This window comes from Microtus pennsylvanicus, chromosome 7 (assembly GCF_037038515.1).
Source record: "Microtus pennsylvanicus isolate mMicPen1 chromosome 7, mMicPen1.hap1, whole genome shotgun sequence".
NCBI classification, from domain to species: domain Eukaryota; kingdom Metazoa; phylum Chordata; class Mammalia; order Rodentia; family Cricetidae; genus Microtus; species Microtus pennsylvanicus.
Window position 1 is genome coordinate 90,991,874 of NC_134585.1, and position 27,431 is coordinate 91,019,304.

The following is a 27,431-nucleotide window of genomic DNA, read 5'->3' on the forward strand; positions in this document are numbered from 1 at the left end:
CATGTTTGCTAGTTAAGTGCTCCACCACTGAGCTACATTCCTTTGCCTTGCTTTTTCATTGTTGCCCTTGTACCTATAACATAGGTGGTAGAGAGTTTTTCTCCTTCCGAAGCCTTAATGTCATCATGGGAAGTCTATTCCTTGACTCACCTGAATCTAAAATAAAAGACCTGGGTCTTATTTCTCAACTGTGAGCTCGTCTTTTGCTCAAAGGCGTTTGTACGAGTGCTACTAAAACACACAGCCTCAGGATTGGCTCTTGTAAACTACACTAAAACATCTGTACACCTACCTAGCATTCAGATACAATGGGTATGTATGTGGGTGCGGAGCATTTAGAGTTGACCATGTGAAGGAAGCCCTGGGTACAGAATGGGGGACTGTACTCATCAAACAGGGCAAGGGAAGACAATGAAAAGGCGAGAAGACAGTAGTGTAACTGAAACCCCCTCAATCAAGTCCTTGCTGGTTTCCACCCAAAATGTGTCGCAGATATCAAAATAGCAGGTGTCAGGGAGACAAGAGAAGACCCCATGGACCTGCTGCTCAGCTCACTCTGAATCCAGAGGCAAGCATTCCAAGCCACAGTGGCAGAGAAAGGCATAGACTTCCCGTTCCGTACAGATGGAGGACTGAGCCGATACAGGACCTTCACTCATTAGGAGCATGTAGATACGGTGAAGTGAAGGCTTGCAAGAGCCTGTGTCTGACACAGTGGCTGCTCAGAGCCAGAGCATGGAACTCCTGCTCACAACACATATCCAGGGGTGTTCATATTGGATATAGTCCTAAGGGAAGGGACAGGGGTTTGAATCTCTGTGCAGACACCAAACACAGGACCCTGAGTTGTCACGCCCACCTCGACCAGCAAGGAAGACGCAACACCCGGAGCTCTTCTTGCAGCAATTTTATTCAGGACTTTATTCACAGCAATCTTTCTCCTTCTCCTTCTCCTTCTCCTTCTCCTTCTCCTTCTCCTTCTCCTTCTCCTTCTCTCTCTCTCTCTCTCTCTCTCCGGGCAAACCTCTCCCAGCCCTTAAGTAGGCATGGGTTACCAACCCCAGATTGCCAGGTGGGCACTGCCCATAGGTCCACGCATATGCAAGTAGCTGACAATCATTGCGTGATGATAGCATAAGTCAGGTCTTAGCCATAATCAGAGCTGATTATCATAGAGAGCACTTGCTTTCGGGATCGCGGAGGGCGGGAGCAAGTACCATCAGGTGCGGCTCCACGCAGCTCTCTACATTGCCATCAGGTGTGGCTCTCTACACTGAGTCACATGATTAAAAATGAATGCAGAAAGATAGAATTCTATTTTTAATATTTATTTATTTTTTATTTATTTTATTGAGCTCTACATTTTTATCTGCTCCCCTCCCCTTCAACCCTCTCCCAAGGTCCCCATGCTCCCAATTTACTCAGGAGATCTTGTCTTTTTCTACTCCCCATGTAGATTAGAAGACAGAATTCTTAAGGCTTTGCACAGGCTGTGAAAGGAGACACCGTGACTCCCCCCAGCCACTGTGAAGAAGTTTCAAGGAAGCTTATTCAACCACGGGGGTCGCATATCAGATATCCTACATATCAGATATTTACATTACGATTCATAACAGTAGCAAAATTACAGCTATGAAGTAGCAATGAAAATAATTTAGTGCTTGGGGTCACCATGACATGAGGAACTGTATCAAAGGCTCACAGCACTGGGAAAGTTGAGGACCACTGATGTAGAGACGGAGTATACCCAGAGCTCTTCCCATGGGTGCACTGAGCTTCTGGCATGTCATGGCTGAGAAGGATGCCCAACTGCTAAAAACTGTCATTGAGGACATGGCAAGAAAGTAACTGGCTAGGAAAATGAAGGAAAGGGGAAAGTATTTAAGAAAAATAAACAAGTTTCAAATTTTATGAAATTATTGGGCAAGCAATAGCAGTGGTTTCTAAGTGCTCACTCTGTTTTTCATTTAGTCACCCTTCAATCCATTCATAAAAAGACCCAAGCATGTGATAAAAAGACAGAGTGAATGGTGTCCCCTGGGCAGTGCTGCCTGCCTCCCACGAGTCCGCGGCATCCTGGAAATGTGAGGAAGCATGAGTTCTGCTACTGAAGATCTGGGGCCAATGCTGCTTACTGGGGGAGCCAGGGACCAGCTAACACCATGTGCCCCCTGTGCCCCTCACTACGTAACTGGTAACAGCCTGGAAACCAAGGTGCATTTCCTAGGGCAGGCTCCCCAGGTGTTCCAGTCCTGACCTCTTGACCTATATTCCTGCACAGCACTAAAGGCAGGAGGGAAAGACAAAGAACTGACCATTGAATTTAAAGAACATACTGAGAATAAACAAGAGAGACGAAAATGTGAAGAACTCTGAAAGCTAAAAGAGAAAAAATGTGCATGTACACTACACACACACACACACACATACACACACATACACATACACACACATACACACACACAAGCATAGCAGGAGTTCCAGAACTGAGGAGATCCAGAAGTGAGACGAAACACATCTTTATAGTGAAAGAGTAAAGCAATCCTACGCCTTTCCTGGACCCAGTGTGGCAAAACTACTAAAAAATATTAAAGGAAACAAGAAGAAAAGACAAATCATTAACATAGAAAATATAATTAGACCTGACTAAAATCGTTAGATAAGGAGGGATGATTCATTTGTTAAAACTACATAGTGCTCTTGCAGAGGACCTGGGTTCCGTTCCCACACCCATGTTAGGTGGCTCACAACTGCCTATAATTCCAGCTTCAGGGGATCTGATGCCCTCCTTTGGCCTTTGTGGGAACCTGCACTTACCTGTATATACCCTGTCCATCCCTATCCCAGACCCCTAAACACACATTCAACATAATGAGAAATAAAATAAATCTTTAGCAAGCATGGTGACATACACTTTTAATCCCAACTCTCAGGAGGCAGAAATGAACAAATCTCTGAGTTTGAAGCCAGCCTGAGGTATATGCAGAGATCCAGGCCATCCAGGGCTACATAGTGAAATCTGGTCTCAAAAAAAATGTCAAAACAAACAAAGAAATAAAAATAAAAAAAAAAAACAGTCTAGATAAAAAGAAGAAATATCCCAGAAAGCAGTGGAATAAAAACAAATCTGAGACAAAATAATTTGAACCTACCTAGAATTTTATAACCAGCAAAACTATCATTTAAAAGTGTAGGCAAAACAGACATTTTGGAAGATTATTTCTCTAAAGCAAAATTAAACATAGATGAGCCTCTTGGTGCACAAACTAGACAAGGTGTGCAGTGTCTATTAGACCATGTGTCATTGCTGAAACAGGTCATTTGGAAATGAAATCTGACACAACTGATCTGTGTCATTAGGGAAAGCCCTAGGAGACAATGACATTTAGAGGTTTTTGTTCTTGTATTTGTTTTTGTTTTATTTCATAAACTTATGTGTATGCGTATGAATACAGAATTGGATATCAGAACTCCCTGAAGCTGGAATTACAAGAGACTGAGCTACCCAGCATAGGTGCTGGGACCTGAAATCTACAAGAGCAGCAACTGTTTTCAGCCACTAAGTCATCCCCAACCCCATGACAATAACAATTTAGTGAAGAGTAAAAGAAGGAGAAGGAGGGAGAGAAAGTCTTGGAAATGTTTGGAATAATGGCATTCCAGGCCAAAATAATTATGACATGTGATAATGGTGATGTGAAAGCTAAGCCAAGAAATCACAGGAAAACAGGAAGCAACTGTGACAGAGTAGGATGAGAGGGAGAAGAGAGAACTCAAACATGGGCACAAAGAGGTAGAAAAGTCCTGATTATGCAGGGTTTCGAGTCAATTGGAAGAGGAGGCAATTAAAAGGCAAGTGGTTGAGTTTCCTGTTTATGAAAAACAACAACTCATAGATAAGGTTTCTTAAGTTTCTGTCGCAACCATTCAGTACCAGAGAAACATACAGAGACTTATATTAGTTATAAACTGTTTGGCCTATTAGCTCAGGCTTATTATTAACTAGCTCTTATAACTTAAATTAACCCATAATTCTTGTATATGGTTAGCCACGTGGCTTGGTACCTTTTATCAGTGAGGCATTTTCATCTTGCTTCTTCTGCATCTGGCTTGTGACTCACTGTTTGCCTTTCCTCTTCCCAGAATTCTCCTAGTCTAATTGCCTCACCTATACCTCCTGCCTGGCTACTGACCAATACGTTTTATTAAGCCAATACGAGTGACAAATCTTTACAGTGTATAGGAGCATTATTCTACAGCATAATGTCCCTTCCATGTGGTAGCAAGCAAAATAAACAAAATATTTGGGAAAAAAGATAACTGCAAATATCTAGGCATAGGTGAGGAACTGTTGTGTAAATTGTCCCTGTTCTTGGGCAACTGTAATCTGTTGTGGTACAGCTTTCTCAGAGAGAAGACAAGCACCCTTTGCTTGTGTTTGCCTCTTATATCCTGCTTTCTCTGTATCCATAAACTCTCTCTGTGTGTGTATATGTGTGCATGTGTGTGTGTATAAGGTGTAAATCTAATTGCCCCTTCAGATACTATATAACTTTCCAGTTTATCAATTCTTGAAATATATAATTTTTTTCAGTTTTATATTTGATGTAGTTGTTGATTTAAATGTTAGATCTGGGTATTTCCAGAGGGGACATGGTCCCTGTTACAACACATCAATAATAGAGCAGAAACCATCATTAAATATTTGGATGTCTGGAACCCACTCGTTGGTGTCTGCTTGCTTCTTCTCAGGGAAACTGCTGAAGGCGGAGTTCATCCTGAGCAGCCTGATAAGCAACAACGGAGCAACTGGTAAGTGTCTCACATGTTTAGAGTAATGCGTCTCTCAGGCCCTGCCATGGTCCTCATCTATAGCCGCTTAGTCTGTGTTGGCTACAGGGGACTACCTGGGACTGGATCTATAGTGAGAAATGAAGCAGCTTCTGTCAAGCTTCTTTCTGCTCTCTGTTTCTGTTTTCTCTAAATTCAAATGCATAGCAGAAGATGCTTGGTGCCTCATTGCTTCATTATACAGCACCTCAGCTAGCTCACAATGACTGCTAATGTGGACAGTTTGTGAGCCCCAGCAAGGGCTCAGTGGTAGCCCGGGCCAGAATCATGGGGTGGGGTTGGGGATGAGGGTTCTAGTTCAGAAGAATGCTCCTATGGCCTCATGCATTTCAATGTTTTGGAAATTCATTTTGCAAACTTCCATAAAAAAGTTATTTTTGAAGTTACTTTCTTTTTGATATTCAGTAACATATGAAATGAAGCTTTAAGAGTTGTCTAGCAGATCATTTAAACCTAGGAGGTTTTGTTGGAGTCCTGGTCATATCAGTCAGCAAGTTTCCCAAAAAGTTGAGTACAGTTTTTTCAGTCAACTTTGAAGTTCAATGGGCTGAGATCCATTGGCTCTTGGTTCTTGAAGCTTGTGGGGTGCACATGTGTGTGGAAGACATGTTGGGGTGCAAACGTTCACTGCATGCCTTTCCTTTGTGGCCGCCAGCACAAAACCACAGTGCTCATATTTTCTGTTTTCTATACTATACACGCCCACCAGAAAAACGCATTTACACACATAAGCATATGCCCTACACAAACACACACATGCACACACATGCACAACCTATACGTGCACACACAGGAACTAGGAAGAAAACAGTGCAGTTTATTGAAGAGCCCAAGTCCACTTTTTCCCACTCACATTTGCTATCCGCCCTTTTTCCTTTTGCCACCCACTGGGCCAGTTGAGAAACAGAACAAAAAGAATAGAGGACACAGTACAATGTTTACATGTGGGGAAATGTCATAAAAAACTCCCTACATTGAAGAATTAATATATGTTAATACGAAACTGAAAACCCAGCCTACTTACCCGCAAACTCCAGACCAACTTCTTAGAATTTTACCTGCCTCACACAAATGCCCACATAAAAAAACCAAAGGTACTCACTACTCCCTTCATTCAGTCCAATGGCCAGCCTGAGTGCCAGCCCAGGTCTCCCTAGCAAGCATCATTACATGGGCAATGAATTCTCTCTTGGTCTGTGTGGATCATCACCTTCAGCATCCAAACAAATCTTGTGTGGTTGGAAATGACCGTGCGGTCTAAGATGCAGCCACAGACAGTGGGGTCTCACCGTGGGTAAGATAACCTGAGGTCAGGATCTTTGGGAGCATTCAAGACAATAGCACTGAATCTGGGATCTGAGAAAGAAGATGAACTGTTAAGAGGCCAGAGAAGAGCATCCCAGGTTGGGATGATGTGAGTACAGGTAGGTGCATAAAACAAGAGACCAGATGAAGGTCCTAGGGAGCAATGGGTCCATTGATCAAACAGTCACAGACTGTATAGAAGCTGGCCCCTGTAGAGGTTCAGGGATTGGAGCTGTCTCTCAGATCTAAATCATGTATGCACATGAAGAAAGACATCTCTGAAAATAGGTTTATTTTACCATGCCCTTTCCTTATTGACTCCAGGCAATGTCTTTGTTTTTATTTCAGGTACCTGGCTGTATAGAAACGAAAGTGACCAAATTCTGGTGCAGTCGGTCTGCATACAGATCAGAGGACAAATTCTGCAGAAGCTAGGTACTGTCTGATGTCAATCATCATTCCTCTCAGGGCTCATGTACGGAAGCTGGCTAAAAGAATTTACTGTGGCGTTTACTTATTATATCTGGTCAAGATTGTCACAATCTGCTTCCCTTGGTTGTCCTGTTGAGAAGAAAATAACATTTAAGATATTAAGAGCTGAGTTGAGCATGGTTGTATACACCTGTGTAGTCAACTCTGTAGACTAAGGCAGGAGGATAGCTTGAACCAGGAGACTGAGGCCTGCCTGGGCAACATAGTGAGACTCCATGTTTTAAAATGGCCAGGTGGTGGTGGTGCACACCTTTAATCCCAGCTCTCAGGAGTCAGAAGTAGGCGGATGAATCTCTGCGAGGCCAGCCTGGTTTACAAAAGTGAGTTCCAGGACAACCAGGACTATTACACAGAGAAACCCTGTCTCAAAAAGGCCCATAGCTTAAGAATATTAATAAGAGCCAGGCAGTAATAAACACATGCCTTTAATCCCAGCACTTGGAAGGCAGAGTCAGGCAGATCTCTGAATCTGAGGTCAGCCTGGTCTACAGAGCAAGTTCCGGGACAGATGGGGCTACCCAAAGAAACCTTGTCTCAAAAAACCAAAAACCAAAAGCAAGCAAACCAAAAATGAATATTAATAAAAGAAAGTCATTTTTTTCTGTATTGTTAGCCAAATTTTCAGTTATGATTTGTGGCTACTCACTGACTGTGTTTCTCACACATTCCTTGTTTGCAGCTGTGATTTGTGGCTACTCACTAACTGTGGTTACTCACGCAATCCTTGGAGCGCTCACAGATTTTTTTGAGTAAAGTTTTCAAACCCTAATTAGACTAAAAGGCAAACTGAAGGTTTTGAAATTATAATAAAAGATGATAACTATCGTTCTTATAAATAATGGAAATGACCGTAGATTATATGTTTATGTATGTGTGCGTTACAGACTGTGCTGGCTAGTTTTGCATCAACTTGATACAAGCTAGAGTCATCAGAGAGGAGGGAGCCTCCATTAAGAAAATGCCCCCATGAGATCACGCTGTAGGCAAGCCTTTTCTGAATTAGTGATTTTTGTAAGAAGGCCCAGCCCGTTGTGAACGATGCCATCACTGAACCAGTGGTGCCGTAAGAAAGCAGGCCGAGCAAGCCATGAGGAACAAGCCAGAAAGCAGCAGCCCTCCACGGCCTCTGTGTCAGCTCCTGCCTCCTCGTGCCTGCCCAGTTTGAGCTCCTGTCCTGACTCCCTTCAATATGAACAGCACTGTGGGAAGTGTGAGCGAAAGAAACCCTTTCCTCCTAAGTTGCTTTGTTCATGGCATTTCATCACAGGAGTGGTAGCCCTGATGAAGATAGATACCAAATGCTTGATGACTCTCACAGTTCCATGGCAATGTGGGAAAGTTATCAATGTACAGCCAAAGGGAAGAAACAAATTGCCGTGCCAGTCCTCTCTACGCCAAGTTCTCCTAACAGAAGTCAATGACTGCTCCCAATGCCCTTGCTTTCTAAGTTCTTCCTCATTGTTTACTTTATTTATTTATTATTTATAGCTATAAATGATTACTTGTTCATTATTTATCTGTTTGCTAAGACACAGATGCTGACGGTCTAGCCCTATTCTTCCCCTGTTTTTCAGGCATGTGGTATGAAGCAGCAGAGTTGATATGGGCCTCGATCGTAGGCTATCTGACGCTCCCTCAGCCAGACAAAAAGGTTGTGTGCCTACATGCAGCGCCTCCTCTCCCTGCTCGTCTTCGGATAGTTGTCTCTTTACAACACAATTAATTTCATGACATATCAAGTCTATCAGCACCATCTTCTTTACCTACACAAGCACAGGACCAGGAACATTAGGGAACTTCCTTGTGTGTCATAGTTAGTCTTGGCCTATGGCAGGTTTCTATAATAATTCCCAGCCATCCAACTCTAAATTGAGCTCTCTGCTCCACTGGGTCCATCCTATCACATATTAGGCTTCACTTGGTTCTGTGACAAAACCGAGATGGCCATGATACTTATGTATGAAGTCATTTTCCAAGTCCCGTGAGCAAAGCTCCTTTTAGTTGTGCGTGTGATAACATTGTTAAGAAATTGAGCCAATCCTTGCCTTGCTGTTAGTCATTTCATTCTCTCTGTGGCACTGTCCTCTCGTTACCTGAGCCTCCACTTCCCAGAGCTGTGTCAGTGAGTGAGGCCTATCCGCTTCTGCAACACAGACAGAGAGTAATATAAGATCTCTTCCCATACCAATTATTGAGGCCTATTAATTAGGTAAATTAATGGTGATAACCCAGTAAAGCCCAACTTCAAAGTAACCACATTTCACCATTATGCCTTGGGATGTGATGGTCTCTCAAGCCCAGAGATGTTTAATTCAAAAGTATCTCCAACGTCATAGTCATAGAATAATAACAGGCAGATAGTTCACCTAGGATGGAGCCCTGGACTACAGGCCACAAGATGAGAGAATGCCAGTCTGATTTGTTTGTTTTCCTTACAGGGCATTTCCACATCACTGGGTATCCTGGCAGACATCTTCGTTTCCATGAGCAAAGCAGATTATGAAAAGTTTAAGAACAACCCACAGGTTAACTTGGTAATTGTCATTGGTCAAAAGCATGGTTCCGAGTGGCATGCCCTGGACGCCTGTCAATGCTGCTTCCGGTTACCCCACTTCTTTCCCAGTAGAGGAGGGGCTGGGCGCACAGTCCCTCCTGTGTTAATGGGAACAGCTCTGATGGGTCCTATTTGTCTTGGTCTTCCCAGCCTCTAGCACTGAATCAAATATACAAAGGGCGTGGAAATGTTCAAGTGAATGAATGAGAGGATTATCCTCAGAGCGGCTTTCAGTAACTATACATTTCCTTTCCATGTTTTACAAAATGTACTATGCAAACTTGGCGATAAAAGGATAATAATTTTAAAACAAAACAAAACCACAGTGGGGGCAACAGAGGGAGAGAATTCAGTTGGTAGAGCGTTTTCCATATAAGGATGAGGACCTGAGTTGGTTTGGTCCCCAACACCCACATAAAAGCCAGGCATGGTAACACGTGCTTATAATCCCAGTGCTGGAGACGCAGGAAGAACCTTGGCGCTTGCTAGTCAGCCATTGTAGCTGAATCTGTGAGCTCCTGGTGAGAGACCTGTCTCAAAACAAAACAATAAAGGGTGGAAAGACCCTGAGAACCACATCCACAAGCCATTATTTTTGTTGTTCAAAGCAGAGCATTAAGGATTTGCTCCGGATTCTTAGTCTAATATTACCATTCTTTTTCATCACTGTATGCTGGTCACTTCTTCAATACAAAATGAGCTCCTACAGGCCACTGTCTCCTCAAGTCTAGAACAGTGTCTGGCTCCATGGAGGGGCCCAATCAGTGTTTCCAGAATGAATGAACGAATCCTTGTTAGTATGAAGCCATAAAGAAACCCTTGCCAAGAACAGCACAGAGATCACCCATCAGTCTGGATACAAAATGTGCGGTTTCCATGAACAGGGAACTGTGCCCCAATTCCCAGAGAGGCTCATCTGATTTACTTTGTCTAAAGTTGTACATGGTAGAGCCTGTGCGTTCTGAATGCAGGATAGGAAAGGACACCTGGTGCTCTGGACCCACTTAGAGTTTCTTAGCACTTGTTCTAACAGGCTCACAGCAAAAAGAAGATCCCTGGGCATCTTGAAAGAAATGCATTGCAATGCCAAGGGCTTTGTCTTCCCGATGCAGAAATAGCACCTGCTGCTTCACTGTCCGTCCCCTTTCCCCACAGGCCTTGCTCAAGGAGTTTGACCACCATTTGCTGTCAGCGGCCGAAGCCTGCAAACTGGCAGCTGCCTTCAGTGCCTACACGCCCCTGTTTGTGCTCACAGCTGTGGTAAATACGGGGTTTCCAATGCAGCAGGGAGGGGAAAGTCTAACCTTGAAGTAGATGCTGGCTCCTCACTGGCAATTATCCTAAGACTCCACGCGAGGAAAGTGCTGTTGGTCAGAAGGACCAGATTCTGATGGCAGCCAGGTTACTTCAGTCCAGGCATATAAGGCTGTTTGTTCCAAAGCAAGGGTTCCTAGGGCTACCACCCCAGGAGCCTTTTCAAAACATGTGTTTCCCGGGGTCTGCTCTGTGCCTGTTAAATGACAAAACCTCTTGGACTAACGGTCCCAAACCTTTCATCAGCGGTTAAGAGCAAGTACTGCTCCTGCAAAGAACGTGAGCCAGGTTCCTACCACTCACATCTGGTGGCTTGCAGCAGCCTTGTAACTCCAGCTCCAAGCCATCCAGCACCCACTCTGGACTCCAAGGGCATGTGCATGAACATGTAAACACACACACACATACACATAACTTTTAACAATGACTATATATATATATATATATATATATATATACATATACATATACATATACATATATATGTACATATATATTCAACTCCGTATCTGTAAGTTCCGCACCCTTACATTTATTTCAACAACTTTGGATAAAAATTTTTGCATCTGTAGAAAGCACGTACAGAAAGGCCTTTTGTTCTTGTCTTTCCCAGACAATGCAGTATTGACACTGTATTACACATTAGAAGTGATCTCGAGGGGATGTATGTACACGTTTTATATGAATACCATTTTGTGCAAGGGACATCAGCATCCACAGATTTTGGTATCTGCATGGGAAACCAATACACAGATTCAATACACAGATAGATGTAAAGCCCACTGTTCTGTTTTTTGGGTTATAATTAAATCAATACCCTTTCTGCATAAAAAATGAGTTATGCTTATATCCTGGGTGTGGACTGTGTCAGTGAGACTTTTGTCACTGGGACAAATACAAATCCTGTGAGAAGTAATCTAAGGGAAGGAAAGGGCTCTTCTTTGATTTTTGTTCTGCTTTAAATTTGGTGTTGTTTGCCTTTTGATTTTACAGTTTCAGAGGCTTCCATCTGTGGCTTGCTGGCTCTATCACTTTGGTCCAGAGATTAGATAAAATGCCTTAGTAACAGGAGCTATCAAGAACAAAAGGTTCAGCCTCATCGCTACTAGTGCTAGCAGGCATCCATCCTCCGTCTTCCCCTCTTATTCCAAACTCACTCCTGCTTATTGGATTGTACAACCCACCCTCAAGGTGGGTCTTGCATCCCTTATGTTGTCTCTGGTAAGTCTTCACAGACTTATCAAGTCAATCAGACAGACAACCCAACTGTCATGTACCATATGCTAAAATGAATAGCAGCAAAGGTCACAAGTCTGCCATGTTCAGTGTACAAGCATTAGGGCTGAGGCAGGATGGAAGGTAAAGATAATGTCTTATCCTCCATACAAGTCAATGGCTCTTATTGCTATCCTTTCTTACCAAAACAAAATTCACACCCCCCATTAAACATTGGGAAGCTTCTTTAGAATGTCTGTGGTGTGTATCTCTCTTTCTGTAATATTTTAAGTGGTCATCCTCCAGGAATTAAAAGGGTTGCTGGGTTGGTGGTGGTGCACACCTTTAATCCCAGCACTTGGGAGGTAGAGGCTACTGTGAGTTTGAGACAAGCCTGGTCTACATAGTGAGCCCCAGAAGAGCCAGAGCTACAAAGAGAGACCCTGTCTCAAAAACAAAAGTGAAGAAAAAGAAAAAAGAAAAGAAGAAATGTATCTAGTACTCGGTGCACTATCTGACCTGCATGCTCTTTTCCACAGAATATCCGTGGCACGTGCTTATTGTCATATAGTAGCTCTACTGACTGTCCCCCGGGATTGAAAAGTGGGTATCTATATGATGCCAAAGAGGCTTTTGAGATTGGCCTCCTGACCAAGAAAGATGGAGAGCTGGTTAGTGGGAAGCAGGAGCTGCACAGCTTCATCAAAGCCGCTTTCGGCCTCGTCACAGTGCACGGCAGGCTGCACGGGGAGACAGATGTGGTCCGTGCTGCAAGGCAGCTGTGCAGTGAAGCTGTGGAGAAGCTGTATAGCTATAGCACTTCCTCCACCAGCCAGGACCGAGAAGCCCTGTCTCGGGAAATCATGTCTCTTGTCAGCCAGGTGAAGAGACATCTACAAGTTCAAAGCTTCCCAAATTTAGATGAGAGATCTTACGTCCCAGAGAGTTTCAAATGTGGCTTGGGTAAGCCTATCTTGCACGGGCACATGGATTTCCAACGAATTCTTGAAACCTATTCCCAACACCATACTTCCGTGTGTGAGGTATTTAAAAGCACCTGCGGGAACAGAAAAGGCAACCAGAGAGACACAAAACCAGACGTCTGTATCACTGCTCTGAAAACAGAAACAAACACCATGGATACTATGGGTGCTACTCTAGAGAAACTGTGTTCTCAAGGGAGCAGGAGTATAGCTTCCTCCCAGATGGCTGAGAAAGACCAGGAGAAGCTCAGAAGGGTAAGGAGAAAAAGTTGGACCCAATCTGAGGCATTTCGAGTCTCCCTAGATCAAGATATGGGGACTGAGACTGAGCTACCAAGCCAGAGCAATGGCAGGGCAAATGTTCCCCACACGTCTCTGAGTGACAGCCGTAGCTCCAGTTCTTGGAGCAAACTGTCAGGGCTCAGCTCTTCCGCAAGCTGGGAGGAGGTGAACTGTGGTGTTGAGGCTATGGCAGGGAGAGACTCCAGCAAAGCAGAACATCTTGTGGACATTCAGTGCTCCACGGCCCTGTCTGAGGAGCCCAAGACCGACAGAAGGGGCAGAGCTACAGACTTGTTTTCAAAGCTGTATGGCGTCTCTCATCAGGAAGCTAAAGACCACGGTCTGCAGTCTACACAAAGCCAGTTGCACAAACACACGTCCTTAACACCCATCGTTCCTCTCAACACAGCAGACGCTTGCTTGGGCTCGGGTACGGGGTTCTTAGAAGGCCCTGAAAGAAGCCAGGATGCCAGAAATGGAGGACCTAGGAATACTTCTTTTCAGTCCAGTGCTTCATGTGGCTCTGTTTCCTGGTCCTTGTCTAGTTCTGACAAGTTCACAGACATGGCCACATATCCTTCAGTTCAAGAAGAAGAAACCTGTGAAATAGTTGGTCCCTTTCCAGAAACCAAGTTTGACACCAAAGACGGGTGTGGAGGAAAAAATGGGGGAAAGATCACTGAAAGATTCACAGGGCCTGCATTTACAGATGGCAACTCCTCAGTTGACCCGGAAGGGGAAACAGAAGAAAGCAAAGAGAATGAGCCACCACCCTCTCAGGTAGTTCTGGAATGTTTAGAAGGCAGCCATTCAAGGTTGACGAGTAGCACTTTCTCTCCTCGCCTCTCTGTTCAGAGTGATGGCTCAGCAAAGACGGGCAGTTCAATTAAAGACCAGGGCCTGGACCCTGATGCCCCCATAGAGAATGAGGAAGGGCAACTACTTGACAGCACAGAGGTTTACCCCACTGGCCAAGATAGCGCTTTGAGGCCAGGTCAGAGAGACGAGAGGCCCAATTCCTCTGTCAGTGGTTACAGTTCCTTCCCTGTCCTCAGCGAGGACTTCAGCACCACAGAGGAGGAAAAGGACCTTGGGAGCCTGCTGAAGAGCAGCCAGAACTCCAGCTCATCCTTACAGTGGTGGCAGAAATCACCTGCCTTTTCCAGCAGTTCTTTGGAGGGGGAAAGTTCATGGTCTCTTCTCAACTCCAGCAGAAGTTCATTCGCCTCATTGCCAGGACAGACCAGGCAAGAGATCCTTGAAGCTCGCACCCTGCAGCCTGATGACATTGAAAAACTCCTCGCGGGAGTCAAAAATGACTGGCTGCTTCAGAGACTGGAGAATACAGGAGTTTTAAAGCCCAATCAACTCCAACGTGCACACAGTAAGTACAACAGTTTTTGTCTATAGCTTCGGGCTTCAGAAGGTTTCTGTTGGGAGCCCTTGGAAGAGTTTGCTGGGTGTACCACTCACTTATCATGAAAGATGCATAATGTGACTCATCAGGAAAATTGCTTCTCTAGCGATGGAATTTCCTGCCAGGAACCTACAGCGAACATGCAAAGTATACTCACTGGGTGCCAAGACCTGTTCAAAACGGCTTAAAGAAGTCTAACCTTATTTTTTTTTCCAGACGCCCTTCTGCTAAAATATTCCAAAAAGTCTGAATTGTGGACAGCCCAGGAAACTGTGGTGTATTTAGGGGACTACCTGAAAGTGAAGAAGAAAGGCAAGCAGAGAAATGCATTTTGGGTCCACTATCTTCACCAAGAGGAACCTCTGGGGAGGTATTTACTGGAAAACGTGTGTCGTCAGCATAATTGGGCTAATTTCCTTTTGCTTGAGTAGTCATTCATGAGATTTTGAAAGGGTTGAGATATGGCCAAAATGTAAGTTTTCAGATAGTGACTTCCTTCTTCATCATTAGTCAATTGATAACAGTTTCCATATATCACAGAGCTGTGCCATGTGAGTGGCTGGATGCTTCAGAGTTCCCAAAACAAAGAAACCAATCGTAACTCTTACAGTCAATCCAAAAAGCAAAGCAAGGCTATTTACATACAAAGAAACATCAGTTAGATAGACAGCTGACTTCCCAGTAGCAACACTAGGACCCCCAAACAATGGAAGTCACATACTTGAAAATATCTAATGCAGAGAACTATGAAGACATTTTCAAAGCGGCCAGTTTTGATACTAACAAATCCATGCTAAGGAAAACTAGTGTACAATGAGAAGAAAAGTGTCTCTCTTGTCACAGAGTGATGAGCCACACTTCCGGAAGAATGTTCCAGAAATGCTTCAGTACTGGTACCTCACAGGGGGTAGCCCTTTTATACATACTCTGTCAATAAAGGAAACACTCTGGATTGGTTCAAAGCCTCTGCAGACCTGCATTCAGTGCTGGGGTGTCCCTCTCAGAACATCCCAACAGAGCATCATTGGGATGCTCTCTGATGCTGCGGAGGCTCCACCTGTGTGTGCACTTTTCGCTGTCAGATCCCTTCTCCCACTCAGGAGTCTGCATGTTCAGAACTATAGAGCCAGAGATTTCTAAAGGGGGCGGGTTGCTCTCATTATGGCATACAATGCTGACAACTTCCTCTGGTTTTTATAGGTCTCTCCAAGCACATGGGACATTACTAATAAATTCATACTAACTTACAGCAATATAATCACCACAGTGACATATAGTACTGTCATTATTGCCTTATTTAATTCCTTATTACCGTGTATAGGCTCTGTCTGATTATACTCTGAGCCCTTGAAAGTTTTATGTCTTCAATCTCGTACATTTCTCAGTACTCTCAGAGCTAACACATTGGTGTGCCCGTAATAGGTGTTGATAAAGTTAGTGCCCACAAGAATGAAATCACTCAAGGAAGGGATAGTGGAGGGCTTCATGCCAACTAATTGACCTCTTTAAGAACACACTGCAGACGATAGAGTCTCGGGCTCCAGACTTCACCATGTTGACCCCTGGTTTCCACAGAAGTGTGAAGAACGGCTCTGCTCCCTTGAGTAGACTGAGTCCCTTCATATTCCATACCATTTCAGGCCAGCTAGCACGACCCCTGCTCTCTTACAGAAGTGGCTCTTACAAAATTATTTAAATCTGAAGTTAAGACGATGATAGTGATTTGATGAGGAACAGAAAATATCTTTTAAACCACGTGTCTCTTATCCCCTCTCACTTGCTCTGGAGTAATGATCATTTCACATGTCGCCGTCTGTGTTCTGTCCTCAGATACGTTGGGAAGGAATACAAGGAGCGGAAGGGGCTGCGGCATCACTTCGCAGATGTGGAGCGGCAGATGACGGCGCAGCACTATGTGACGGAATTTAACAAAAGACTCTACGAACAAAAGATCCCAACGCAGATATTCTACATCCCATCCACAGTATTGCTGGTGAGGACTTCGAAAGCATGAGTTTGGTTCATTAAACAAACCTACAAATAGATATTAGGTTTTATTTCTATTCCAAGTCAGGCTTCTAACATGGTCCTGGCAAGATCTTAACACATTCAGTTAATAGACTTCTTCATCAAGTTCTTTCTGTTAAAAAGATCCACGAGGAAAGTGACCTCTGCCCTCCTCCAACACTCTCACTTGAACTAGACAGTCCAAGGGGTGACATTAGAGTGACAGCCGACCCTGAGATCTGGTTAGCACTCTCACTAGACATGCCCTGTTGTGTTGTCTCTGCAAAGGTCTCTCTAGGTTGTGTTTTGAACAAATTAGTCCTTCAGCAAGATACATAAACCCCTTGTGTCTTTCTTTCTCCAAGTCCTTGCAACCACGTGATACTAAGCTGTATCTTAAACACACTTAGCAAGAAAAAAAAATAAGTACTTTCCTTTCAAATTCAGGAAATTCTTAAATTTGACCCAATCTGTCTTCCTCTCTCCTGGATCCAGAGACATTGAAACCATTCTGTCTCCACTAAACACCACTTGAAAGAGATGAAGGCAAATCTCCCATTTTCTCCTTTTTGGATCAAGAATACCCTGTTTCTCCAATATGGACTAGCTCCTTCCTGTATTCATATTTGTAATGATTTTTTTCATTGCCCAGAAAAACTTCAACTCGTTTTTTAGGGTTTATAATATAGCTATCATCTGATCTGTACCTTCACATCAGAAAGTATTCAAGAGTCTTACAGGCATTGACCCTAACCTGTAAGTCAAGCTCATCATATGGAAATGCATGAGCTATTAGCCTCTAGTCCCACGGCATGCTCCACTCACGTGCTCTGGAAAGCCAGCCTGAAGCAAGGTCTCTGTGCCCTAATTTGTTTCACGGGTATGAATATTTTGTCTACATTGTTTGTGTATCACTGTGTGCTTTGTGCCTCTGGAGGCCAGTAGAGGGCATTGGATCTCCAGGACTGGGTTTATAGACGTGAACCAACGTATGGATGCTGGAAACTGAGCTCAGGTCCTCTGGAAGAGTAGCCAGCGCTTTTAACCTGACCAAATTTCTTAAGTAAGTAATTTAATCTATGAACAATAATCACTTTATATTTATTTTTACGCTACAGGTAATGCTAGGTACTTTGTATTTGTTTCATCATTTAATGTTTTTGAGAAAACTAAAGAGTTATTATTATGACTCCTAGACCCACCTCTGAGGAAAGTGAAGTGTAGAGTAATAAATCTCCAAGGCAGAACCTCAGCCCAAATTGAGATCCAGCCCACTGCAGAGACTGTTGCCTTCACCACTGTGCGTACTGCCTCCCATCTTTATGTTTCAGATTTTGGAAGACAAGACTATCAAGGGATGCATCAGTGTGGAACCTTACATACTGGGAGAATTCGTCAAGTTGTCAAATAACACAAAAGTGGTCAAAACTGAGTACAAAGCTACAGAATATGGCTTGGCTTATGGCCATTTTTCTTATGAGTTTTCTAAGCACAGAGATGTTGTGGTGGATTTGCAAGGTATGTAAAGCAGGGGGTTACTTTTTATTTTGAATATTGCAACTGATTTCACTAGTCATTAATCATGTTTCATAGACCGTTCTGTGTGAAAGGTACTATTTGGAGTTAAGTTTATGGATTTTACTGCATGTTGCAAATGATTCCTGAGTGACTTGAGCATCTTGTTATCCATGCTATGGTCTCTTGGGCTCAGTTGCAGAGTGGTCCCTAGAAACTTCTACTCACTTGAGTGGATACAAATAAAATCAGTTTTTTTGGTACCACATTTCACATCCTTGGCAGAAACTTACTAAATATAAACCCCAGGATGATCAAGTTTTCCATGTATCTCTTTAAGCATGCATGTGTGTGTGCACCTGCGTGTAAGCTTGCACGGGTGTGCATGTTTTTATGTGCTGACATTTCTGGTGCATGTGGTGTTCAGACAATCCGTTCTCTTTTAGGTTGGGTGACTGGCAATGGAAAAGGCCTCATCTATCTTACCGACCCTCAGATTCACTCTGTCGATCAGAAAGATGTCACTACAAATTTTGGAAAGCGGGGGATATTTTACTTCTTTAATAACCAGCACACAAGATGTAATGAAATATGTCACCGTCTTTCTCTGACTAGACCTTCCTTAGAGAAACCAAGTAACCTGTAGGCTGTAGGTTGGCAGCTTGACAGCCCTTCAGGAGCCAAGCATCCAATCTGCCTCTCCCAGGACGCACAGCATGGCGTGATTGATCCGTTCAGCCGTTGACTTATAAGAGAATTTGGAAATGTATGATTCCAGCCATTGACTTACAAGAGGAATTGGAAAACGTCAGTTCCAGACCCACACTTACTTGCCAGGACAAGATTCTGCAGACCTTGCTCCCTGTGACACGGGAACATGTCAGGGGCTGTACTGGATTGTATATGATGTATAGTTGTATATGATGTTGGAGGTCCTGAGTTGTATGGTGAAGACAACATATAGGATAGAAAACTCGGCTGAAAATAAACTTCTGTCGTTTAAGTCATTGTGATTTGGGTTTGGAGGGGGTTGTTTTGCATGTGTGTGTGTGTTTATTTTTTTCATCTATTTGGAGGATTTTGGTTACTATCTGTTATGCTTGACAGTATTGCTGTTTTCCTACTAACCTGAGAGTTCTGTGTACATTTAAAAAGCTCAGACTCAGCTGGGCAGTGGTGGTGCACGCCTTTAATTGCAGCACTTGGGAGGCAGAGTCAGGCAGATCTCAGTGAGTTGGAGACCAGCCTGGTCTAAAAAATCAAGTTCCAAGACAGCCAGGAATGTTACACAGAGAAACCCTGTCTCTAAAAACAAATAAAATAAAAAGCTCAGACTCTTCTGATAACCAATTTTTGTTTTTCTTTTGACATTTTACTTTTTATAAAACTGTGTTCCACAAAGAATTTTTTTTAATTGAGATGAATTCACCAATGTTTATTTCATGTTTGTGTGTGATACCAGATAGCGTTGTGTTCTGGCTTCCTTTCCAATTCTTCCATGTTTCTATCTTCTGCATTTCAGTCGATGAGAGATGACGGAAGAATGATCACGTACCCCATGGTCACCACAGCCCATTCTTTCCCCATAGCTTTTCTGCACATGAGATCAGTAGTTTTAGTTCCTGCTGGAAGACCTGTACAAAGGGAGGGCTGAAAATGCCTCAGGGCTACCACCCACATTTAGGGTGTGTCTTCCCACTTGGGTTAACAGAATCTAAAAACTCCCTCCTGGACATGCTCAGAGGTTTGTCTCCTAGATGAACCTGCATCGTGTCAAACTGACCCACCTGTTGGGAGCAGTGAAACCCCAGATCCTGAATTTCTTATAATCCTCTGATCTGAGTGCCTACAGCTGCTCTGAGCACGAGACCTTCAGGAGTTCCTGATGGCAGGAGAGTGGTTTCTGGTGGGCTTGGCTGGGGCATGGCTATCTCTATATAATCTACCCCTGAACACAATAAAGGGGGCATTCTTGGGGAATTCAAGGATGACCCGTGTCGCTGTCTCTCTATCTGTGTGTGTTTGTGTATTTTAACCTCCAGCCCCTTGCCTGAAGCTTGTGAACTGGGTGCCAGCGCACAGAGCGCAGACACGGGGGCATGGTGCGCGGCACCCACCCTAGATTTGAGTGGGATAATTACTTTCGTTTGTCATTGGTTGGTTTGGGATGACGTTTGTTTCCATCTCCCCAGGAAAGTTACAGGGAAGTGGCTAAAGAAATACCATCTTGTCCTGACTCCGTTTCAAGTCTGCATAAACACTGCTCAGCCCTCCACCCACCAACAGTTACAGCTGACTTGGCAACACTTTTGACATCCCCATGACCTTGACCATCCCGATGTATCGACCTTTGTAAAATAACTGAAGAAGGTACAAGTCCAGAATAAGTGTCATGGTATGTCTGACATAATTACTATGTCCTGCCAGAAACCAAGGCTGCTCTGGCCCTCCTCTAACTCTGTTGTGAGTTAATGCTCTTGTGACTTTTGCCCTGAGCTTCAACCCCAAAATACTTTCATTCATGGGCCCATTCTTGGTCGCCAGCTAATAAAAGGATGCACATGCTTTTAATTGGCTTAATCAGCATGGTTGCCTGTGTCTTTCTTGTGTGGATTCTGACCACATGAGAATCATGGAAGGGGAAAGGACAAAACCCTGCATATTTGGTCATATGTGCAATCTAAATTTAAGCACATGTGTGACGTCAAGGCCGAAGAGATACTTGGGGAGAGAAGTGATCGGAAAGGACAGTGTGGGGGGAGGGGATATGAGCGTATGAAGATGTCATAATAGGGTCAGCGATATGGCTCCGCAGATAAAAACGCTGTGCAAGCCTATGGCCTGAGTTCAAACTCTGGAGTGTACAAAAGGGTGGAAGGAAAGAGCCAGCTCCTGAAAGATGTCCACTGGCCTCCACACACCCTGCAGCATTCCCATGCCCGCTTCCTCCCTCCCTTCCTCCCTCCCTCCCTCCCTCCTTCCCTCCCTCACACACACACACACACACACACACACACACACACACCAGTCATAAAAATAATTTTAAAATGTTAAAGAAAATGTCATACTGAAGTCCGTTATTTTGTATGCTAGCTGGAAATTAACTCTTCAACTTTCTTTGAAAAACATCTTACCCAAGAGCCGTTATTCTCCCAGGCCCCATTGCAACCCATGGCAGCCTATTTAAGCTCCCCAGATAACTGGATAGCTGTTGTTCAGCCTGCACCAGTGCTAACCTAAGATTGGACCATATTATCCACACTGGAGCTGAATGCTAAATGTCTTTCTATTATTTACCTAATACTGTCACTAGCACAAGTGTTTCCTAATCATAAGGGCTTAAAAACTGCATTCCTTAACTACCTTGCAGTTTCTGTAGGTCGGAAATCGGGGTTGGTTTAGCTAGAAGTCTGTTAGGTGGCAATGGGGAGTCAGTGGGGGCTGTAGTCAGCAGGACCTGGAATCTGCATCCACTGTCTCTCACGCAGTCATTACTAGAGGCTTCTCCCTTCTGGGCAGAGGGTCAGTGGTCTTGGTTCCTCCTTCTCTTCCAGAGGACCTGACAGTTTTCTTCCAGCTGGGAGAGAAATCCAGCAGCCAGCCAGGCAGTAACCACAGTGCCTGTAACAGGCTATAAGAGTGTTCTGTCCTGGGACAGTGTCGGGAGTGCCAAAGGGCAGGTTGGGAATCACCGGGAGCCTTAGTGGCTAAATGCCTCACCAGGGTACACTGGGCCTGCAGTGTCTTCATTGCCTAGCACGTTTTTTTTTGTTTTTTTTGTTTTTTGGTTTTTGGTTTTTTGGTTTTTCGAGCTGCCAGAGACGTGTGTGTGTGTGTGTGTGTGTGTGTGTGTGTGTGTGTGTGTGTGTGTGTGTCTTGTTCAGTGATGGCAATGGCTCCCTTCTTCTTGCCGCAAAGATAAGAAGCAATAGGCAGTATCTGGGCCACTGGACTTAAAAAAAAAAATGACTCTGCAGCTAGAACAAAATTAAAATTCAGAATTTTCTCAATCCGACCCTTATTTTATACAGAAACCTAGTTTGCTAGTCTTTAAAACTGTCCAGTTTCCTTCTCCATCTTTTAACGTATCCCACTATTCATCAGATGAACACTAAGAATTCAAGGAAGTCTTTGGAAAGCTCCATTATCATTTTTCTAAATTGAACGAACTTTGATTTTATTCTCTCACTTATTGAGTATGCAGAATTTTGTCTTAAAACTTGAGTTTCAGGAGTTAAGTTCAACTTAAGAATATTTAGTCTTTACCCCTTCAGAGATGAGAACTACCAGGCTGACAGTACTGACTTTAGCGTTCCTGACTTTAATGGGGCCATTGTTCTGAAGAAAGTGTTTGTTTTGTATTATTTGGATATACAGACAACGTCCTCAGCCTGAACAGTTCTGTAGAAACTAGGTGTAACACGTTAAAAAAAAAAAAAAAAAACGAGAGAATGAAAGAGAAAAGAAATCTCTTTATTATGGTGCATAAGCCTCCAGTGCGCCGGAGCTCTGCAGCTGCACGGGAGAGAAAATGCATTCAGAAATATAATGCAAGTGTGAATAATCCTCTCTCGAATGCTGCTTGCAAACTGCACCGGCTTTGTCAGGTGAACTTGAACTGGGCCATCAGCTTTGCCCCGGTTCCCACTGCACACTCTTGTCTGTCACCCCAGGGCATTCACCATCTTGACTGTTGTATAAAGGGAACAAGCCATCCATCACTGAGCCAGGGAGTCACTTTCTCATAGAAAAGCAAAATCGGCATGTGACAGTACTCAGCCCGAGTGTTTCACAGATTAAAATGATACATGGCGACTCACGTGTTCCTAGGAAGATTAAGTCGGTTATCTTGTTCCAAAGCCCAGACAAAAGAATCCCCCTCCAGCAGTTAAGTGGCAGTTTCACAGGAGCTGAAAACCCTCGCCCGGACTACTAGGTGGTAAGGCAGAGAATGTGTGAAGAGAAGAGAAAAAGAATGTTATTCTACGGCTAAGCGCTGTCTCTGTTCCTTGCGTGTGCTAGCACAAAGAGAAATCCAGTTTGAAAGGGGAGCTGTGAAATCTTTGTACAAGTCTTCGCTGCTGAAGATGCCAACTTGATTACCGGAGATGGACACACAATTTATAGTCTGATTGCCGCCACGATTGATTTAAATTTGGCGAAATAAATGAGCAGCCGTTGGCCCCCAGGCAGTGGGCTTCATCAGAGGAAGTTACAGATCTGTCATCCGCAGTGTCCAGTTATCGAGGCTGCTGTTCTATTGTCCCAGCCACACGCTAATCAAATTTTCAATAAATCTCTTATAGCCACAAGCTCATAGTGAGAGGCGAGGCTTAGAACCTTAATCTCCCAAGGCAGAGGCAAGTAAGTGCGGTACACAAAGTATTACTTTTACATAATCAAATATGTAGCTGTTATTCTTGCTCTCAGGAAATATTTTCAAAAACAAGAAGACAAATTACTTATCAAAGTGTTTCGCGTCACAACAAACAGTGGTAGAAGTGAAAATGCACAGCCCAAGAAAAGGCCATTTCTTTCCGATGAAATATGCTTAACTAAAAAGATTTCTCAAACCTTTAAAACTTACCATAAATAGCACTGATTAAAAGGAATTCTGGGTTTTCTTCTGGGTCTCATCATTTCAGGCAACACCATTTAAAAATTTTTCCCTATTATTATATTTTTAAAGTATAGTTTTCTATTCATAGAGATTTAAAATATGCTAATTTGTCATTTTTCACCTGTTTTCATCTCTATTCTGTGAAATATATACAGTGTATACACACATACAACATACTCTATATGAGTGTGTCTATGTTTAAGTATATCGTATGATCAAGAGTCAGCCTTGGACTTCATGTATTTTCTCTGTTACAGACAGTCATGAGATTTAAACTCTTTTCCCTACACAAATCACCAGAAATGAAAGGGGCTGTTTAAACACTTTTGTTAGACATTTTCCATGGTCTTTCCACAAAACAGAAGAACACACAGCGACTGGCTTTGAGGGGCCATGTTCCCAACAAGATTTCAATAGGGAACATTCTCTCTGGACTCAGCACCTGGATCGTGGGCTGTGTTCCCTTGGGCTGGGCAGCAATCACGGAGCCACCTGCAGCAGAGAGGATGGAAGATGGGAGCCAGGAGCCTCTGGCCAGCTGTATCCTTCCCCAGCCTCCAGGGCGAGTTCATGCAGAGAGCCTGGCTGGGCCCACACACAAGCATCCATGTGCCAGCCTCGGTCTCATCCTAGACAAGTTAACAAGATCTGTCAATGGGGAGGCATACAGGCTCAGAGCACGAAAGCCTGGAAGCTTTGGAAATGTAGCATATGCAAAGACTCAAAACTGCAAATTGTCCTGACAAAAGCAGTTGCCAATGCTTAGGGCATACAGACAAGCACCAGTGAGAACAGTCTGAAATCGGGCTGTCTAGTCAGAGCTCCACAGCTCTGCTGACTGGCGACATCAGCTGTGAGTGAGACCTGAGAGACCTGAGCCTGTCCCCTGCTTTCTGTCTTCTCTCTACTCCACAGTGCTCTGCTTTCCTATCTGAGTTAAGCTGGGATTCTGCCAACCACCAAAAAGGCATTCCTAAGCATCTTCAGACGTCACTCTGTACAAGGGGGAATTACACTCAGCCCCCAGTTGGGAGAGGGGATAGTGCAGGTGATCAAAAAAACTGTTAAGATCCAACCGATGTGGGTCAACAACTTTTTTATGTGTAGTGGTTAAATCACAGTGAATGACCAGAGGACAGACTGTTTGAAATTGTCCAAGATGTCAAAAGACTGTCTTCATGTTCTTAAACGTTGGATTAAAATATAGCTTAGGACGGAGAGGTCCTTTGGTGGGAACTGAGCACACTGGCCCTTTGGTGTGGATTGACATTCACCCCTTTAATCATGTTTGAAGATTTGCCCAAAAGGGTCCAATTACAAACATTTTCCAACTAGTATGCATCTCAAATGCTTAGAAGACAAAATTGAAAGATGTCAAAGGAAAGGTGATGTCTTTATAGCCACTCATCTTAACAGTCATTTCAGTAATCAAGACAATGATGTTTTTAGTGATTATTATTCTAGCTTGGTCGTGCCAACATCATGCAATTGCTGAAGGAGAGCTGGATGAGGGGTTGCTTATTTATCGCAGCGTCTTCTATTGGAATGATGATTTTTCCATTTCCCTTTTGACCATGCAAAATAATTCGAGTAATTTCCTTAGTCACAGGTAAATCAAAATCTTATCAAAAGTGCTAAGACTAAGAAAGCCAGAGGAACCCAAGTCGAGATTCAAACTGCTAAGATTTTTTTGAATATTTATTGTTTTAGTTTTTAATTATGAGTATATATTTTCAACCGCTGAGCCTAAGATTGATTTTCAAACTGTTTTAAAATATTGCCTGTGGATGGCTGTTTCTCAGTTGTCACCGATTCTCTGAGTGTGTGGTCCTCAGTATTGAGGAGTGACCCTTGTCGTCACTCCTAGCAGATAGGACTTCAGAAAGACATGAAAAGACACGCCCAAAAGGTGGTTTCTAGAACAGACCTCCAGGACAATAGATGAGATGTTATGCTCACGGCAGAGCTTCTGATGCACTGGTCTCCTTGGGTGCTAGAATGCTTTAGAGGCTTAGAGGTGGAACCATGGGAAATCCTAGGCTCTCAACCACACCACCGCTGCGAAGTGATGATGGCACTCACTTCAACCACTTAGGACCACTCCGTTACTGACTTGTTTAGAATTTTCATGCAATATTCTCTCGACTGCATCTTCCTTGCTGTGCAAGTTTTCTAAGGGAATAAATTGGTGAAGATCTGATGATATAACTTTCCCTCTTGATGTGAGTCCAGTTGATGCAGACATCGCTAAGCACAGTGTCTTTTTCTTGCCTCAATAAACAAAGGGTTCAATTAGAGACCCATCTGATTTCCGGCATGGGATGGCAGGACTGTGGAAGCGCTCTGCCTTCACTTTTCCCACACCCATGTTCTATAACTTTTCTCCTTTGTCCTTCACTGAGACTAAAAAAAAATAAAAAGAAATTAGCAAACAAATACTTGCCCTCTGAAATAATTCCTGGAGCTACATATCCTCGCCAATCCTTCCCTTCTGCGGGGTGGCTGGGAAACTTCAGTTGGCGATCAGGTCCATTCTCAGCACTTACAGAAACGTTCGGGCCTCCATGGAGGGCAGTGTTGAGGAAATTAGATAGAAATGCACCTAAGTTTGACACTCATAAGCAAATCGGTCCCAGTTAAGTCCTCTTGGTCACTTGGAGCCTTGGTGTCCCCACATAGAAGAGGTTTGTTTTTGTGTTGTTGTTGTTTTTCAGACCCACCTTGGGGACACTGCTATAGCAGTTAGAAATAACGTCTGTGAAGGACTTTGCATGGTGTCACTTTTGGTTGGTTTTCAAAAAAGGACCAAGTGTTGTTTTTCTTTTGTTTGGGTGCAACTACAGATATGAACATAGAACTTGGTGTATACCAAGCAAACACCTCACTCTGATCTACACTTTAAGCCCCAAGAAAGGCATTTTGATGTCAGCATTACCCTACCTCTTTTTCCAATGTAGTTTTGTTAAATTCACTTTCCCAAGAGTACTTAACTCTTCAGGTGGAATACTGCACAGCTGGAGTTCCAGATACTCTGTACTGAGGCAAGAAGATCAAAATACCCAGGATAGCTCAAACAATCCTGAGCAATGAAGGAACTGGTGGGCATATCACAACTCCAGAGTCTGGGTTACACCAGAGAGCTATAATAATAAAACAGATTCTAGTAGAGGCATTTAAAAAAATAAAACATAGTGATCATTGGAATAGAATTGAGGACCAGGTCATAAATCCACGTATTTACAGATACCTCATGTTTGACCAAGAGACCAAATCACACACCAGAGAAAAGACAGCCTCTTTAAAAGATGATGCTGATAAAAATACTGATAAAGAGATTCATGTAAAGGAAAAAAACAAGATCGATCCTTATCTCTGGTTGTGCACAAAACTCAACTACAATGGATCAAGGACCTCAGCCTAACACCTGATACCCTAAATCTGAAAGTAGAGAAATTAGGTGATAAGTTTGAGCTCTTTGTCACAAGAAAGGCCTTTCTGAAAAAGGCCCTGGTAGCATACAAATTAAGACCAACAATTGACAGATGGGACCACAGTGAAACTAAAAATTTTTATTACCACAAAGAACACCATAAGTCAAGTGTAGAAGCAGCCTATGGAATGGGGAAAAAAGCATTACCGGAAAGAATTGAAAACCCTAAAGATCAAAATAACAATAATAAAGCCTAAATGACCCACTGAGAAACAGGGCATGGAGGTAAACATAATTTTCAACATTCTTGCTTATCAGAGAAATGCTAATTAAAACTGCTTTGAGATTTGTCTCTTTTTTGTTTGTTTGTTTTGTTTTTGTTTTTCAAGACAGAGTTTCTCTGTGTAGTCTTGCCTGTCCAGGAACTCAGTTTGCAGACCAGCCTG

General features: G+C 43.5%; 1 protein-coding gene across 4 annotated transcripts in view; it reads left to right on the forward strand.

Moving 5' to 3' along the window:
- Positions 1 to 20,479, forward strand: part of Alpk1 (alpha kinase 1) — a 93,439-nt gene extending 72,960 nt beyond the window's left edge. For 3 of the 4 annotated variants that reach the window (XM_075981371.1, XM_075981372.1, XM_075981373.1), the window contains 10 exons: positions 4,753 to 4,812; positions 6,505 to 6,591; positions 8,223 to 8,299; positions 9,087 to 9,182; positions 10,358 to 10,462; positions 12,271 to 14,380; positions 14,630 to 14,783; positions 16,244 to 16,406; positions 17,752 to 17,938; positions 18,382 to 20,479. In XM_075981371.1, coding sequence (XP_075837486.1) covers positions 4,753 to 4,812; positions 6,505 to 6,591; positions 8,223 to 8,299; positions 9,087 to 9,182; positions 10,358 to 10,462; positions 12,271 to 14,380; positions 14,630 to 14,783; positions 16,244 to 16,406; positions 17,752 to 17,938; positions 18,382 to 18,581 — 3,239 coding nt within the window. In that variant the 3' untranslated portion in view covers positions 18,582 to 20,479. The other variant, XM_075981375.1, reaches the window with a different exon arrangement.
- The last annotated feature ends 6,952 nt before the right edge of the window (positions 20,480 to 27,431 follow it).